Source organism: Neomonachus schauinslandi, chromosome 5 (assembly GCF_002201575.2).
Source record: "Neomonachus schauinslandi chromosome 5, ASM220157v2, whole genome shotgun sequence".
Taxonomy (NCBI): domain Eukaryota; kingdom Metazoa; phylum Chordata; class Mammalia; order Carnivora; family Phocidae; genus Neomonachus; species Neomonachus schauinslandi.
This window is the reverse complement of record NC_058407.1, coordinates 101,242,375-101,260,084: the sequence shown is the minus strand read 5'-3', so window position 1 is coordinate 101,260,084 and position 17,710 is coordinate 101,242,375. Positions and strand designations below refer to the sequence as shown.

Below are 17,710 nucleotides of genomic sequence, written 5' to 3'. Positions count from 1 at the left end.
GAGAGAATCCATTAAAACTTCTGTCAACAGATACTCAGGAAGTCTAAAAGTTGAAGCAATTTAAATATATTTCTGGTTATTATTTCTGACTGTATTCAGGGATCAAGCCTTGATCCCTGGCACATAGCCCGAAGCATTATGAGTCCAAGAGGCTTAAGGAACAGTGACCCTATTCCTTTAAAAAAAAAAAAAAAACATCTTATCAGGGGGCACCTGGGTGGCCCAGTCGGTTAAGCGGCTGCCTTCAGCTAAGGTCATGATCCCAGGGTCCTGGGATTGAGCCCCACATCAGGCTCCCTGCTGAGGGAGCCTGCTTCTCCCTCTCCTTCTGCCTGCCTCTTTGCCTACTTGTGCTCTCTGTCTGTCAAATAAATAAATAAAATCTTTTTTAAAAACCCTATTAAAATGCCCCACCAAGATTCCTTAAACCTCCTTCCAAGACATTAACACCTAACTGGCTGGGCCACTTCTTTATTTAGTCAACTATTCCTGAAAAATTAGGTTTGCTCATAAACAAAAATGAAGTAGCAAGGCCAAGATTAGAAAAACAACATGTTGTATTAATAACTAAAATCCAAGACTATATTAGGTATCAACATTGTACAGTAAAGGAGAACTCTTTATATGTTGCTTCCTAATGGTCAATGTCTGATATTCCCACATCCCCAAATTCTAGTTGATGAGATAAATAAAAAGAACTTTTCTTTTTCTTCAGAAGAGAGTAAATGGGAATGTATGGCTTAGTCTTTAGAAATTTCAGCCACTGGGGGCACCTGGGTGGCACAGGTGGTTAAGTGTCTGACTCTTGGTTTCGGCTCAGGTCATGATCTCAGGGTGGTGAGATCAAGTCCCACATCAGGCTCCTAGCTCAGTGTGGAGTCTGCTTATCTCTTGCTCTCCCTCTGCCCCTACCCACCTCTCTCTCTAAAATAAATATAGCAATGAAATAAGAGGGGAGGGGAGGGGAGGAGAAAAGAGTGGAAGGGAGGGGGAAAACTTTCAGCCACTACCCTCTAGTGTGAAATCCATCTTGCCTAGCAACAGATGCTTAAGTTGACAAAAACAAAATGGATTTTCTATCCCTTTATACTATCTACGACAGCAGCAGTACAGAAAGCTCTTTTCTCTTTTGCCCTAAGGGATTTCTTCTTTTATATTTAAGTCTCATTACTAGAGAAAATTTTAGATTAATGAGGAAGCAGAGCAAACGTGTCTACGGAGAGTCCAAACCAGTCACTCACTTTCTCTGCAAGGGCCTCCTCCAAAGTTGTCAAGGCTGTGTCGGTGTTGGTAGTGTCAGCCTGCAAGGATTTGACTCGTTCTTTCAAGCTGCTCATTTGCTTCTCCTTATCTCTAAGTTGCTCTTGAAGATTTTCAATCTAAGTGTGGGGGGAAAAAAACGAAATTAAGAGAAATACAAATAGTCACAATAAAAATCATTTTAAGTTGGAAACAGGTAGACCAGGGTTGTCTCTGAGTGTATGTTCCATAGAAATAATTTAATACTAGGGTTTCAGAACTGCATGCAAAATTTTCAAGACAGAACTTACAGGCAGAACACAGAAAAGACACACATGTAGCTATGGACATTTATGCATATACATAAATCTCTAAAAAAATAAGGGAAGTAGCTAGAGAGAAAAGAGCCAACATATAGAGATGGGATTGAGGGAGGAATATAGGGAAGACATGAGAAATGGGATTACTTCAATAATGACACTGTAAATCACTTCACAGTGAATTGAGGATTAGAACAAGACAGTAAGAAAGACAAATCAGCTGTATAAAGAAAAATTGTTTTTTTTTTTAAAGATTTTATTTATTTATTTGAGAGAGAGAATGAGATAGAGAGCATGAGAGGGAGGAGGGTCAGAAGGAGAAGCAGACTCACTGCCGAGCAGGGAGCCCGATGCGGGACTCGATCCCGGGACTCCAGGATCATGACCTGAGCTGAAGGCAGTCGCTTAACCAACTGAGCCACCCAGGTGCCCAAGAAAAATTGTTCTTCAAATGCTAGTGTTAAAATATATTTTTATATCACCTTTTATCTAAACATGAAGCATTTTCAATGAAATTCCTTATTGTAGTTATTCATTCCTTCATACACATCTGTAATGCGTTCATTTACTCAAAGAAATATTTATTCAATTCTTTATATTACCAGGCACTAGTTGTACAAAGAAAAATGAACAGACCGATTTTTATTATGTTATAAGATGGTAAGAGAACTCACCATTATGTAGCTGAATCCAAGCTATGGATGGCCCTGTGTGCAATCTAAAGAGCACAAATTTTATTCTAGACAGATGGCAACCATTAGGTATTTTTAAGCAAAGAAATAGTCTGGTCAGTTCTGCATTTTAGATAGATAATTCTGATGGCTGTGAAGAAAAAATTTAAGGGGACTTCCATAGAGACATGGAAAATAATTAGAGTTTATCAATTCAGGTAAGAGATACTGAAGACTGGGCGCCTGGGTGGCTCAGTTGGTTGAGCGACTGCCTTCGGCTCAGGTCATGATCCTGGAGTCCCGGGATCGAGTCCCGCACCGGGCTCCCTGCTCGGCAGGGAGTCTGCTTCTCCCTCTGACCCTCCTCCCTCTCATGCTCTCTGTCTCCCATTCTCTCTCAGATAAATAAATAAAATCTTAAAAAAAAAAAAGAGAGATACTGAAGATTAAAAAGCTAAGAGAGATGGAAAAGAGGGGGTGGGTTTGAGAAACATTATAGAGATAGCATGTTATCATGGTAGATTAAAGTACATATATGAAAAACACTGAGAAAAAAATATTTAGGAATTGTAGAGAGATAGTCTTAATAAACTAAAAGAAAATAAGGCAATTACTATAGAACTCACAAACTTCATTCATTCATTCAACACATACTTGAGCTCTTGCTATGTGCCAGAAACTCTTCTAGGTGTTGAGAATATAGAAATAATCAAAACAGACAAAAAAATCCCTATCCTCAAAAAGATAACATCCTAATACAGCAGACAATAAATGAATGAAATAAACACAGTATGTAAGATGGTAATAAGTTCTATAGAGAAAAATTAAGCAGGAGAATATAAATTAGTCCCCTCTTGAGCTAATAGGAGAGCTAGCTGGTATGTTTCACATGGCTTTCAAAAAGCAACATAAATGTTACCTCCTTTGAAAAGATTTCCTTGCTCTTACCTCTATGAGAATAAAATGCTCTTTGTACTCTATCACACATATACATGTTATATATACATACATACACTCTCTCCATTCTTTCATCTATCTATATGTTTACCACCTTTATCTCTATTTATCCCATCTATATATACATTTTAACACTAATCCCTGACCATATTGTAATTCTTTGTTTGATACATGTCTCCATAAGGAGACTGAATCCTGTTCCTCTACCCCAGTTTTCTATCTTCATATCTGGCACACACTAGGTGTATAATAAATATCAGTTCATTAATCAGTAAATGAATAATATATAAGCTTGGACTTTTAGAAACTGTATTTAGGCGTACACATAAACTCCTGCCAAGAATGGAACTACAAAAGAAGCCTAGATACTGGCAAACAGACACATGAAAAGATGCTCAATATCACTCATCCTCAGGAAATACAAATCAAAACCACAATGAGATACCACCTTACACCTGTCAGAATGGCTAAAATTAACAACACAAGAAACAACAGATGTTGGCGAGGATACGGAGAAAGGGAACTCTCTCAACACTACTGGTGGGAATGCAAACTGGTGCAGTCACTCTGGAGAACAGTATGGAGGTTCCTCAAAAAGTTAAAAATAGGGGCGCCTGGGTGGCCCAGTTGGGTAAGCATCTGCCTTCGGCTCAGGTCATGATCCCAGGGTCCTGGGATCGAGTCCCGCATCAGGCTCCCTGCTAGGCGGGGAGCCTGCTTCTCCCTCTGCCTCTGCCTCTGCCTCTCTCTCTCTCTGACTCTCATGAATGAATAAATAAAACATTTAAAAAAAAAAAAGTTAAAAATAGAACGACCCTATGACCTAGCGATCGCACTAGTAAGTATTTACTCAAAGGATACAAAAACACTGATTCGAAGGGGCACATGCATCCCGATATTTATAGCAGCATTATCTACAATAGCCACATTATGGAAAGAGCCCAAATGTCCATCATCTGATGAATGGATAAAGAAGATGTGGTATATATGTTCAATGGAATATTACTCAGCCATCAAAAAGAATGGAATTTTGCCATTTGCCATGATGTGGATGGAGCCAGAGAGTATTATGCCAAGAGAAATCAGTCAGTTAGAGAAAGACAAATACCATATTTTACTCATATGTGAAATTTAAGAAATAAAACAGATGGTCATAGGGGAAAGGAAAAAAAGAGAGAGAGAAAGGCAAACCATAAAAGAGTTTTTAACTATAAAAGAGTTTTAACTATAGAAAACAAACTGATGGTTACCAGAGGAGAGGTGGGGGGGGGATGGGCTAAATGTGTGATGGGTATTAAGGAGGGCAGTTATTGTGATGAGCACTGCACATTGTATGTAAATGATAAATTACTAAATTCTACTCCTGAAAATATTACACTATATGTTAACTAGAATTTAATAAAAACTTGAAACAAAACAAAAGAAGTCTAGATACAATGTTCAGATAACTTCTGCATTAATCAATTTAATATAAGCTCATTTAGGAACTGCCTCATTCTACAGGGAAAGAGAAAAAGTCTCTCTCTAGAGTCAATAAGAATTCCACAAGCAGGGCGCCTGGGTGGCTCAGATGGTTAAGCGTCTGCTTTCGGCTCAGGTCATGATCCCAGGGTCCTGGGATCGAGTCCCGAATCGGGCTCCCTGCTCAGCAGGGAGCCCGCTTCTCCCTCTCCCTCTGCCTCTGCCTCTCTCTCTCTCTCTCTCCCTGTCTCTCATGAATAAATAAATAAAAATCTAAAAAAAAAAAAAAGGAATTCCACAAGCAGAACAAATAAGCTCTGCAAAAAGATCTGGTAAATTTAGAATAAGATACCATAAATACTGTGTAAGGCTTAGATTTTTATTCTTTAACAATGAAATAATCATACAGGTAAACCACTAAAATGCCTGAAATGGGCTCCAGTCTTTTCAATGCCATTAAAAGTTCAAAAGCTACTGTCAGAGAAAAGACCATCACAGATGAAAATCATTAGTCTTCCTTTAATCAGACACCACTATTAGAATCTCATATGGATCAATACTTAGGTAAACTCACAACCACTAAAGAGAATTTTGCCACTCAAAAATCTAATACTCCATATACAGAGAATCTAATGCCCTGGTGTTTACATGTTTAACCAGCTATGCATGTCATTCCAGTTGCTAACATATAAGCCTTATTAAGCAAATAAAAGATAAAATCACACTGCCAATTAGAATTTCTTGTCAAGAAAGGACAGTACAAGAGCCATTTTTTAAAATGAAATTTCACAGAACCAACCAAGTTTGACATACAAGAAAACAGATTTGTTTTAGGAGCCCACCTAATATACAAATAGCCCTTACACGCATCATAAGGATAAAACCCTTCTTTCTGCCACCCCCCCCATCATCAGCATCTAAGAAAGAAATTAAGTTAAACTGCTGACAATGCCACTCATATAATTTATATGCAGTCACACTATTAAAGGAATCCATTCTTCTTTGCGGGCAAAAACTTTTCATAATATACTCAGGTGCAGAAGCTGCTAAACTTGGTAAAATCCCCATTAACAAGTTCTCCCTAAGCTACTTTCTTTTTCAATTACCCAGCTGTCTAAACAGATTGTTGAGTTGGAGGGGAGGAAAAGGATGGCTATTCACTTCTAAAGAGGAGGAATAAACATTCCATAGTGAAAAGAACTGACAAAATGAAGGACAGTAGACAATAAAATTGCCTCTTTTGGGCAAGTTGCCATCAGCAAGGAAGACCTGAAATAGACACAGATAAGTGCAAACTGGCCATGTAAGCACTGAATAAACCCTAAAGATGCTGTGTGTGGTATGTGGGAGGAGGAGTGTGTACAAAACTACTTGTCTTTTAGTTTACCTAACAACATGATGGATAACATGAGCCCTACCGAAAGCTGCTGTTACACATCCTCACTATGGTTGTGATTCAAAATCATGCTCTTAACTAATGTTGACAATGTAAAAGCTGATCATCCAGATAGTGTCATATCATGGCATTTCAGTACTTATTATGCAATTTCTATAAAACATACAGTTTCCTATTTCTATACTAAATTCAATTATCCACAGGATCTAAAATAAATGATTTACAAAAAAGCTTTGACTACAATATCCAAGAAAAAAACTGGATCAGTTGTGCACAAACTTGAATGTGAACAATAAAAATGATTTGGAATCATGTTAAGTGGAAAAATACTCCTTTAAATATGCTTGGGCTATCTGCAAAAAATAAAACCAAAAAACAAAACAAAAAAACAGAACAACAACAACAACAACAAAAAACCCCAAAAAACCCCTCTCCCTTTTGTAGGAACAGAAACCACAGAATCCCTAAAATAACAATATAAGAATAATAATAATGGTGGTGGTGGTGAGGAGGAGGTGGTGATAACAGGTGATAACTAACACTTAAAAAGAACATGGTATTCTCATGGGGCACCCGGGTGGCTCAATCGGTTAAGCGTCTGCCTTCGGCTCAGGTCATGATCTCAGGGTCCTGGGATCAAGTCCCGCATCTGGCTCTCTGCTGAGCAGGGAGTCTGTTTCTCCCTCTCACTCGTTCTCTCTTCCCCACCTCCTCCTCTCTCAAATAAATAAATAAATAAAATCTTAAAAAAAAAAAAAGAACAAAGTATTCTTTTTAAGTCAGGCATTATTATAAGAACTTTATATATAACAACTATTTAAGCATCACCAGAAGACTATGAAATAATTACTAGGCAATCTACCTCGAGAATCCTACTCTTAATCACTATGCTATAAATATGTTCTGTAATGGAAAAAAAAAAAAAAACAGAAAAGACAATCATACCAATGACTCAAGCATCTTTACATAAACTATCTCCTATTTTTAAATACTGTTTACCTAATAAACATAGTACATTTTACTATGGTCACTTATATTAAAATAGTATGCCCTACTGAAGCAAAGAATGAAGGGTGAAGGTACCAAATCACCACAAATGCAAAAGTGAATCTTCCATGGAAGGAACATATATCCAAACTCAATACATTCAAGCTAGTGGGCAGAGCCAAACACACTTGATAATCAGGATTTCAGTATCATGGTATTATTAAAACAGTCTGGGGGCGCCTGGGTGGCTCAGTCGTTAAGCGTCTGCCTTCGGCTCAGGTCATGATCCCAGGGTCCTGGGATCGAGCCCCGCATCGGGCTCCCTGCTCCGCGGGAAGCCTGTTTCTCCCTCTCCCTCTCCCCCTGCTTGTGATCCTGCTCTCACTGTGTCTCTCTCTGTCAAATAAATAAATAAAATCTTTAAAAAAAAAAACAAAACAAAACAGTCTGTGTAGCCTGACTTCCAAGGGCTAGAAAGAAGCTAGTTTGGACTAGAAAGCACTTGACAATGAAACAGTTAAGATTTAAAAAGACTTTCCCTCTCTTGTTTTTGATCATATTGAAAATCAATGACTGTTACAGAAAATGACATATTTTATAATTCTATGGGCTTTTTTCCTACTTTCCACAAACCCTATCTCATACAGAAAGAGATCATGAAGTATCTATTAGTGTATACTCAATTTCTGCATGAGTATAATTTTATAGAGATCAAAGGAATTGGTGCTCATTCTCTATGTCTATGTCCTTGATGATAAACAGGGAGGAGGGGCAACCAGGTTTACACCAGTTTATTATCATAGAGAAGAACTAAGAACTCAAGATTTTTTAAAAATGACTATTTATAGAAAGATGACATTTCCTTCTCTAATCATAGTATAGTTCGGTTAACTGGGTTGTAAAAAAAAAAAAAAACACCAAAAATAACATAATTATTATATTATATAGAGCCTTTTTCTCCTCATATAATTTTTATTTTCCGGAGAGAAAAATATATGAAACCAGAGGAAGACTAATGCCAAATGCATGCTACATGTGAATTCATCAAAGCTGCATACCAATTCCACATTGGCACAGATTTCTTGACATCTTTTGTTTTGGTTTTTATCAGGCTTGCCAGTTGTCAGGAACTATCATGTTTCAACATGGGTGATTAATACTAGTCAAGTGGAACTGATTACTCTGCCTTTGAGGTTCTAATCACTGAGTAAAGGTAAAAGAGACTTCCTCTAGGATATAGTTCTAAGGACAAGGAATCCCAAACACTTCTTGCAATCACCTACCTACTTTAAACATCATTTAAAGAATATTTTTTGATGATGTCTCCACAGTTGTTCTAAGCAGTCATCAGCATCAATTTACTGTGTGAAGCAAGTTACTCAGAGAGGCTCTGATCTTTACCTACTTTGTTAATGGTACCTTCCAGTATCAATGACAGAAGTACAATCTGCATGAACAGTCATAACCGGGGGCAAAAAGGGATCTACAGTAATTAATAAAATATAAAAAGGAAAAATTTCCTAAGTCCCCTAATTTCTATGTCACTGTTTATCTACTACCCTATGCCCTGGCAAAAAATACCAACTAGGCACAATTATAATTTACCAAAATGAGTTTTTGCCCAGACTATTTATATTGGCCTTTAAATTTTATTTGTCCAGGGATGCCTTGGTGGCTCAGTCGGTTAAGCATCTGCCTTCAGCTCAGGTCATGATCCCAGGGTCCTGGGATTGAGTCCCGCGATCGAGTCCCGCATCAGGCTCCCTGCTCAGCGGGGAGCCTGCTACTCCCTCTTCCTCTGCTGCTCCCCCTGCTTGTATGCGCTCTCTCTCTCCTCTCTCTCTCTCTCTCTGTCAAATAAATAAAATCTTTAAAAAAAAGAAAAAAACGTTACTTGTCCAATCATGTGTTTCCAGTGATTAGAAGACACAAGAACAACAAATCATGAGAAACTCTAAGCAATGTTTTAAACTCAGTTTACGTTGTGAAAAGCTCCCATATCTATATTGGCAATTACTGTTTATGGTCTTTAATAAGCCCAGCAAAGATTTTGGTTGGTAACTAATTATTTTTTTGGTTGAGTTTCCTTCTCAACTGTGCTGTTCTCTCATCATGTAAGTCATGGAGCGGATTACTGTAGGTAATAAATATAAAAAATAAAATAAAAACTAGCTGGCTATGTGGTCTTGGGCAAGTTACTTATCTTTCTAATTATTTATCATAAAACAAAAGAACACTAATATCCCTTTCAATTCTAAAACACAACTGTATTCTTACAGGGAAGCTGAGAACATTTAAAAAGTAATAAACTTCATCAGCGCATCACTATATTTTATCTTAAAAACTGTTCAATTTGAACTATACAGAAAGTGTAGGTAAAACCTTTAGGAAAAGACACTCAGAGTCTACTGCTCCTGACAGATTTTATTAATTGCTGAGAGGGAAAGTAAGTTGCTTGATAACCTTGCTTATGGACAGATAATGGAATTAGGGACCACTTGCTTAAAGTAACTGGATAATATGAAGCAAAACTTGGGGAGACCAAAGGTCACTGCCAATCAAGATCTGCTTGGTAGACAATTCTATAAATGTCTCAAATACTTTTTTAACTGGCAGGCATATATAAATATTTGCCTGACCTTCTGATGCTAAAATCAAACAAAGAAGATCCACAAATTCACAATGGCAATCCTTCGGAGGTGGTAACAATGGTGACACTGCACTGAGGAACTCAACTGACATCATCTATGTGAGTGGTATCCCTTTAAGTTGCAAAATAACAATGGCTATCAAGATAGAATGGTCTTACATCTAATGGTTCAGTACATTTTAGTGATGGAAGAACCCAGTATTTTTAAATAACTAAAGCAGACATACTAGGCTTAGTTTCAAAGAAAAAGCAGCCATGATTCTTGTTATTGATTAACAATAACAAAGTTGAGAAAAATCAAAGACATAACAGGTGCTTATCTAAGTTACACATGGTCTACCCACTGGATGGAATAATATGCAACCATATACAGTTTATTAACTGAGGATATGGAAACCTATTTATCGTACAATATTACATGAAAAAGAAAAGTTATCAAAAAGTATGTACAATATTATCCCAATTTGAAGGAAGGAAAAGTTTAGTTTCACATAGAAATGTCCTTGTTATAAGGTTTTTTCCATCTTTTTCAAATATTTAGAATAGACCTATACATTATTTCAATAATAATGACAAAAGCAAGAATTTTCTAAATGCTATCTAAGAAAGAAATCTTAGGATTTGTGATAAGTAATATGATTAGGATTATGACAAGAGGAATTCTCTTATCATATGTACTTATCAACATGGGAAATCTCTAGGGACTTCTGTAGGACATGTAAGTAACTCTTCATTTAATATACACCTTTCAGGGACCAAACAAATCAAGCTGTCAGAGACTTTTGGGGGGGGGGTGGTTTGCAAAGCTAAAATAAGACTGGGAAACCACTAATGAATTCAGAGAAACCCAGACTTCCAAAAACCAATGGAAATATAAGGTCTGAAGGGAATACTAATAAGATGCTTCACATATTTTGAGTCTAAATTCAAGTTCCTCTCACTAAACTTTTATTTTAGCCAAGCCTACTTTTATGCTAACTTGTACTAATACTCAACCCTAGTGTGACAAAGCTGGGTTTCCCAGGAAGCAGACCTTGAGGCAGATTTTACTATGCAAGAAGTTTATTAAAGGGTACTCTTGGGATCACTACCAGTGGAAAGGAAGGGGGTCAGGGGAGAACAGGATTGTGCAGAGGGAGAAATTCAGGGGCCACAAAGTTCCAACGGATGCAGACAACCCCATGAGGAGCTCTGAATCCAGGATGATCTTTAAGAGTTGTCTCAAGTCAGGGCAATGGATTCAATCTCTTATATGCTACAGAGATCAATCATTGGGATTTCAATGGAAAGTGGTATGCCCTTATGCAAGGGAGTTCTCTCACCAAGGCAATCTCCATAGGGGCTAACAACTAAGGACTATGTCAAAAGCACTTCCAGCATCTGGGCGAATACAACCTCAACCCTGGAGGGGTTGGGGGAAGGTGCTCTGGGTCACTCATCACAGTATCCATTATACCCAAGAGCTATACTCTTTCTAGTTAAATTACAGTTAACATGAAATTGTTTGTATTTGAACAATTTATCTTGTATTTGAACCACATACATAATTTAATGGCTTTGTAAAACCCAGAGACCCTTCTTCCCAAACTTGTTTGTTTCATAGATGGTGGACATTTTTAATCAGGAGTTCATGGATGGCAGGGATGTATGATGTCAGAGTCCACATAAATGAGTTATGTACATTTTTATATGGAGAGAGCCCACAGCTTTCATCAGATTGTCAAAAGGGTAGGGGAAGTTAAAAATCATTCATCAGTGGCATTCTTTTCAAACACCCAGAACGTTGTTTAAAATGAACAGCCACTTCACTTAAAATTGCTCACTTAGCTACTTTATAAAAATACTGTGTTACCAAATTTGCTGTGTGTAAAATAAGAGTCTGGCCTGGGTGAGACACAGGGAGAATGGATCAAAACAATAATCCCTTGTCTATATACAATGGAAACCTAAGGATCTTATCAAATTTAGTAAATACTCCTTGATAGATTTGGATGAGTTTTCTTTTTTTTTTTTTAAGATGTTATTTATTCATTTGACAGACAGCGAGAGAATGTGCACAAGCAAGGGGAGCAGCAGAGGGAGAGTGAGAAGCAGGCTCCCCGCTAAGCAGGGAGCCCAACATGGGGCTCAATCCCAGGAACCCTGGGATCACGACCTGAGCCGAAGGCAGATGCTTAACCGACTCAGCCACCCAGGCACCCCTGAATTTTCTAATCCAAAAAAATTCCTCTAGAAAAAAAAAGGGTTAGGAGAAAAAAGCAAGCAGGTCTGGCAATTACAGGAAGATGAAACAGATAAAGAACAAAATATATGTCTGATTCTATTTCTATTAGAAAATAGAAGCTATTTTCTGGTTAGGGTGCACATACTGGTGTAACAGAAAGAAGAAACAGCACGAAAAGCTACTCCATCGAAGTCTGATTTAATAACTTCTTCAAGGTGGTTAATTATTTCAACGTCTCAACCAGAGTTGACAGGTACCTGGGCATTTATCCAAACGGCCATTCCCACAGGTGAGAATGCAATGCAAGTTAATTCATGTCAAATTAGAAGCAGTTTTTAAGCAGAAGAAAATACTGACTGTGCTTCAAAACTTTGATCAGTATTTTTTTAAAGCCTTTGTCCCTTTCTAGATACTTATCTATATATTTATTACTCTGACAAGTTCCTGCTATGAGGTATCCTGAGAGACCTCTAAGAACAACCTTTATCACAACAGGGATCTGACCCTTTCATATTTGCTTGCTAATTACCATTTTCAAGTTTAAAATGTGTGCTCAATCAAAATAGAAATCAGGGCACTCTGAACTAGAGCTTGCAAGACTCTGAGAATATTTTTATGGCATTCTATCAATAGAAAATGGACCCAGATAAACATAAATCCTCAAGTTATTCACTAATTACTCAAACATAGTTAAAAATCCAAGGAAATAATGTTTTAATAAGGGTCAAAATTACTTCTATATTGTATAAAGCATTACAATATAAGCCTCTGAATGGTTCTTATTTATATTATACCTTAGCACTTAAAAATAAGGCATTTATCCAAAGGCTATATTCTCTCAGGTCCATTCCTATTGCCAAGATGATAATGTTGATAGAACAAGTTTCCACATTTCTCCAGATGAAAACTGCAAGGCTATGTAAAAATACCCATCCCTATCCCAGGAATGCAAGGTTGGTTCAACATACAAATATCAATCAATATAATGTACTATATTAATAAAGAACAAAAATGACACGATCATCTCAATAAATCTAGAAAAACCATTTGATGAAGTACAACACCTTTTCATGATAAAAACACTCAATAAATTAGGAATAAAAGGGGATTTCCTCAACCTGATAAAGGACATCTATAAAAAATCCACACTTAACATCATACTTAATGGTGAAAAATGAAAGCCTTTCTCCTAAGATAAATAACAAGACAAGAGGGCACCTGGCTGGTAGAGCATGCAACTTTTGATCTCGGGGTTGTGAGTTCAAGACCCACGCTGGGTGTAGAAATCTCTTAAAAATAAAAGAGTCTTTAAGAAAAAGATAAAGGATATAGGCTTTCACTACCTCTATTCTCCATTGTACCAGACATTTGGGAATAGCAATTAAGGAAGAATAAAGATAATGAAAGATAGCCACATTGGAAAGGAAGAAGTACAACTATCTCTTTGCAGATGGCATGATCTTATATACAGAAATTACTAAAAAATCCACTCAAACACTATTAGAGCTAATAAACAAGTTTAGCAAAGTTGCAAAATACAAAATCAATATACAAAAATCAGTTGTATATCTGTATAAAAAATTAATAATATGAAAATGAAATGAAGAAAACAATTCCATTTACAATGGCATAAAAAAGAATAAAATATTCAGGAATAAATGTAAAGAAGTTCAAAACTTATAAAGTAAAAACTACAAAACGATAAAGGAAATTAATGACAACCTAAGGAAGGTGAAAGACACCCCATGTTCATCAACTGAAAAACTTGGTATTGTTAATATGGCAATACTCCCCAAACTGATGAACAGATTCAACACAATCCCTATCAAAGTTCCAAATGCCTTTTTCACAGAAATGGACACACTGATCTCAAAATTCATATGGAATTACAAGAGACACCCCCCCCCCCAAAAAAAACAATCCTGAAAAGGAACAAAGGTAGAGGATTCACGATTCCCAATATCCAAACCTACAAAAATCTACAGTAATCAAGACAGGGTGGTATGACACATGGAGAGGCATATACATTGATGGAATAGAATTAAGACTTCAGAAATGAACACACGTGTCCATAAGCAACTGAGTTTTAGCAAAAGTCCTAAGACCATTCAATGAGAAAAGATTGTCTTTTCAACAAATGGTGCTGGGACAACTGGATACTCACATACAAAATAATGAAGTTGACCCCTTCCTTAGACCAAAAATTAACTTGGAATGGATCAAAGATCTAAATACAAAATCTAAAACTACAAAATCAGAGGAGAAAACGTAGGAGGAAATCTTTGTGACCTTCAATTAGGCAATTGGTTTATTTGACATGACACCAAAAGCAAAAGCAACCAAGAAAAAAAAAAAAAAGATAAACTGGCCCTGATCAAAATTTAAAACTCTTGTGCACCAAAGGATGCTATCAAGTAAGTGAAAAGATAACCCAGAGACTGGGAGAAATATTTGCAAATCCTTTATCAATATGGGTGGAGTCTCCAATATATAAAGACTTTCCAGAACTCAATCATAAAAAGACAAATAATTGAAAAATAAACAAAAAAATATGAATAGGCATTTCTCCAAAGAAGATATACAAATGGCCAAGTACATGAAAAGATGCTCAACATCATTAGTCATTATGGAAATCCAAATGAAAACCACAAAAAGATACCACTGCATACCTATCAGAATGACACATGTTGACAGGAATGTCATAGAGCTGCTTTAGAAACAGTTTGGCAGTTCCTCAAAAAGTTAAACATGAAGTTAACATCAATTCCATTCTTAGATATACACACAAGAGAAATGAAAACATAAAAGTTCATACAAAAACTTATACATCAATGTTCACAGAATCATTATTCATAATAGGCAAAAGCTATAAACAACCCAAACGTCCATAAACTGATGAATGGATACACAAAATATGCTATATTCATCCTAATGGAATATTATTCATACATAAAAAGGAATGAAGTACTGATACTTGAGTGAAGAATTACAATGAGTTAACCTTGAAAACATTATGTTAAAAACAGCCAGACACAAAAAGTTGCATATTATACAATTATGTTTATATGAAATGTCAGAACAAGCAAATCCATAGAGATAAAAAGTAGATCGGGGTTGCCAGAGGATAAGGGGTTGTGAATGCTAACAGGTATGGGTTTCTTCTTGAAAATGTTCTGGAATTAAATAGTGGTGATGGTTGCACAAACTTGTAAGTATACACAAAACAATAAATTCTATAGCTTAAAACAGTAAATTCTACAATATATGAATTATAGCTCAATTAGGAAAAAAATTATTTAATTAGCCCCTAGTGCTAGCTTAAAAATACTAAGCCTAAGATTTATCCTGTTTTATTCCCCCAAATAACACAAAACAATTTAGCCAAGTTTCTCTGTTCTTTAAAGACTTTAGGGAGCCTGGGTGGCTCACTTGGTTAAGCGACTGCCTTTGGCTCAGGTCATGATCCCAGGATCCTGGGATCAAGTCCCACATCGGGCTCCCCCTGCTCAGCGGGGAGCCTGCTTCTCTCTCTGCCTCTGCCTGCCACGCCCCCTGCTTGTGCTCTCTCTCTCTTTCTGTCAAATAAATAAAATCTTTAAAAAAAGAAAAAAAAGACTTTAAAATTCTTTTGAATCTATGCACATACTCAGTCCAATTATCTTCTAGATGGCAGTCTCTTCCATATGAGAGCACTAATACACAAAGTTTTCATCTAGATAGTTGCGGTGAAGCTCTAAAATAAATACGTAGCATTAATTCACCTTCTGCTGTTAGTATATCCTTTGTATCCTTTCTTTACACCTTATTCCTTTGTACTCTTTTTTTAATATTTTTATACCCTGTGATAATTCCTAAATTGGGTAAAACAATTATAGACTGTTTAGAATTCCTTCTGATTTGAAGTGACTTCTATTGGGAATGGTGGATGACAGTAGAAGCTCTATGAATAACAGATTAAGACACTAAGTAACATGGAAATAAAAAAATTCCTCTAAGGGGCGCCTGGGTAGCTCAGTCGTTAAGCGTCTGCCTTCGACTCAGGTCATGATCCCAGGGTCCTGGGATCGAGCCTCACATCGGGCTCCCTGCTCAGCAGGGAGCCTGCTTCTCTCTCTCCCACTCCCTCTGCTTGTGTTCCCTCTCTTGCTGTGTCTCTCTCTGTCAAATAAATAAATAAAATCTTTTAAAAAAAAAAAGAAAAATTCCTCTTCCATTCTGATTAATAAGTCTGCAACATTATAAGACACCAAAAAAGGGACTAAGAGCTTTATCACCATAGCACCACACAAAAAAATCTTAACCTCATATTCTCAATCCTTTATTCAACATTTTTATTGACCTGGAGCAGATATTTTTTCCAAAGATGGCCACAATAATACCTCCCACCTTACAGGCTCCTCTGCAATGTGGCTTTGCCACACTCCGTTAAGAAGTGAAGTGTATTTCTTAACCCCCCGAATCAAGGTAAGTTCTGTGACTATGACAAACAGAACAGAGCAAAAGGAATCCTCTGCCACTTCTAAACCCATTCATAGCATAACCCTTAACTGGTCAGGCAACTTCTGCTTCTAACATCTATGACTGTGGAGTCAGGTGCCACATAAGAAGTGTGACGACTCTCATCATGCTGTGGGATACCCAGGACATATGCAGAAGCCCTGAGGCAAAAGACACCATGTAGCCATGCAGCCAGAGGCCATGGAGTACCTAGACAGAATGTATGCAAGTGAAAAAGCCAGCTTGGCAGTGGATCGTCCAACTGCTGACACCCCCAGCTGTCACCAAACGTATCAGGGACAAACTACCCAAAAGAGCCCTTCCTGAATTCATGATTCACAAATAAGTGAGCATTCAAAAATCATTGTTTAAGCTACCAAGCTTTAGAAATAGTTCATTATGCAGACGAAGATTTTTCTCCATCTATTATAAAGCAGTGCTATTGCTATTGTTGCTTTAATCACTTATAACTGAACTTTATTGTTTCTAGATTATCAGAATGTAGAGATGAGGGGTGTTGTGTTTGTTTTATTGTTTTTATTTTTGGAGAGAAATGTTCTGGAAGTAGAAAGGATGGTGAGCAGGAATATATCATAATTAAAGTAATTTATAACAAGGTAAACTTTTCTTAGGGACTAACTCATCACTCATTACAAAATGTCACTTGTATAATACCAACATCATTTAAAAAGTTATCTGTTGACAAACTAGAAGTTAAATCAGACTGTCCAAGTTCAGCTATCAACCTCCTTAAGGTTTACTTGAAAAAAAGGGGGTGGAGGGAACGGGACAAGGAAGGTTATATGAAGCAAAGTAAATCCATATGGAGTATATTCCCCAACAAAAATATCATCATCAATCAGACTTCATCTACTATACATTCTGGTTTTTGACAAAACATTTTAAGAATTTAGCTGTACGTATTCTCCATAAACAAAAAAATTTAATTAAACTGTGTTCTATTAAAAAAAATAAGTAAAAGAATGAAAAAAAAATTCTAAAGCCTAGTTTCCAACTTAATATTTGATTGGAGACTGACTTGGTTCTCTCTTTAGCTTCATTAGCAGCTGGGTTGTGACTTAAAAATAATAGCACTTAGAAAACATTGCAATTAATCCTTACTAAAAATAAAATGACAATTTTTAAAAATATTAATTTTCTGAGTAAAATTACTAAACACTGTTTTTTTAGTGATAAAACATATTCTCCTTTCCATCTTATGATATGGAAAAAGTGAAGAAAGTAACACTATCTTAACCAAGACTCCACAGAAAACAAATAGAATATATAAAAAACCTATTCTTTCTG

At 36.7% G+C, this 17,710-nt stretch overlaps 1 protein-coding gene across 3 annotated transcripts in view; it reads right to left on the bottom strand.

Moving 5' to 3' along the window:
• Positions 1-17,710, bottom strand: part of ERC1 (ELKS/RAB6-interacting/CAST family member 1) — a 511,631-nt gene that overhangs the window by 383,904 nt on the left and 110,017 nt on the right. For all 3 annotated transcript variants that reach the window (XM_044914971.1, XM_044914972.1, XM_044914973.1), the window contains one exon: positions 1,242-1,379. In XM_044914971.1, the coding sequence (XP_044770906.1) occupies positions 1,242-1,379 (138 nt within the window). The remainder of the gene's footprint in view (positions 1-1,241; positions 1,380-17,710) is intronic.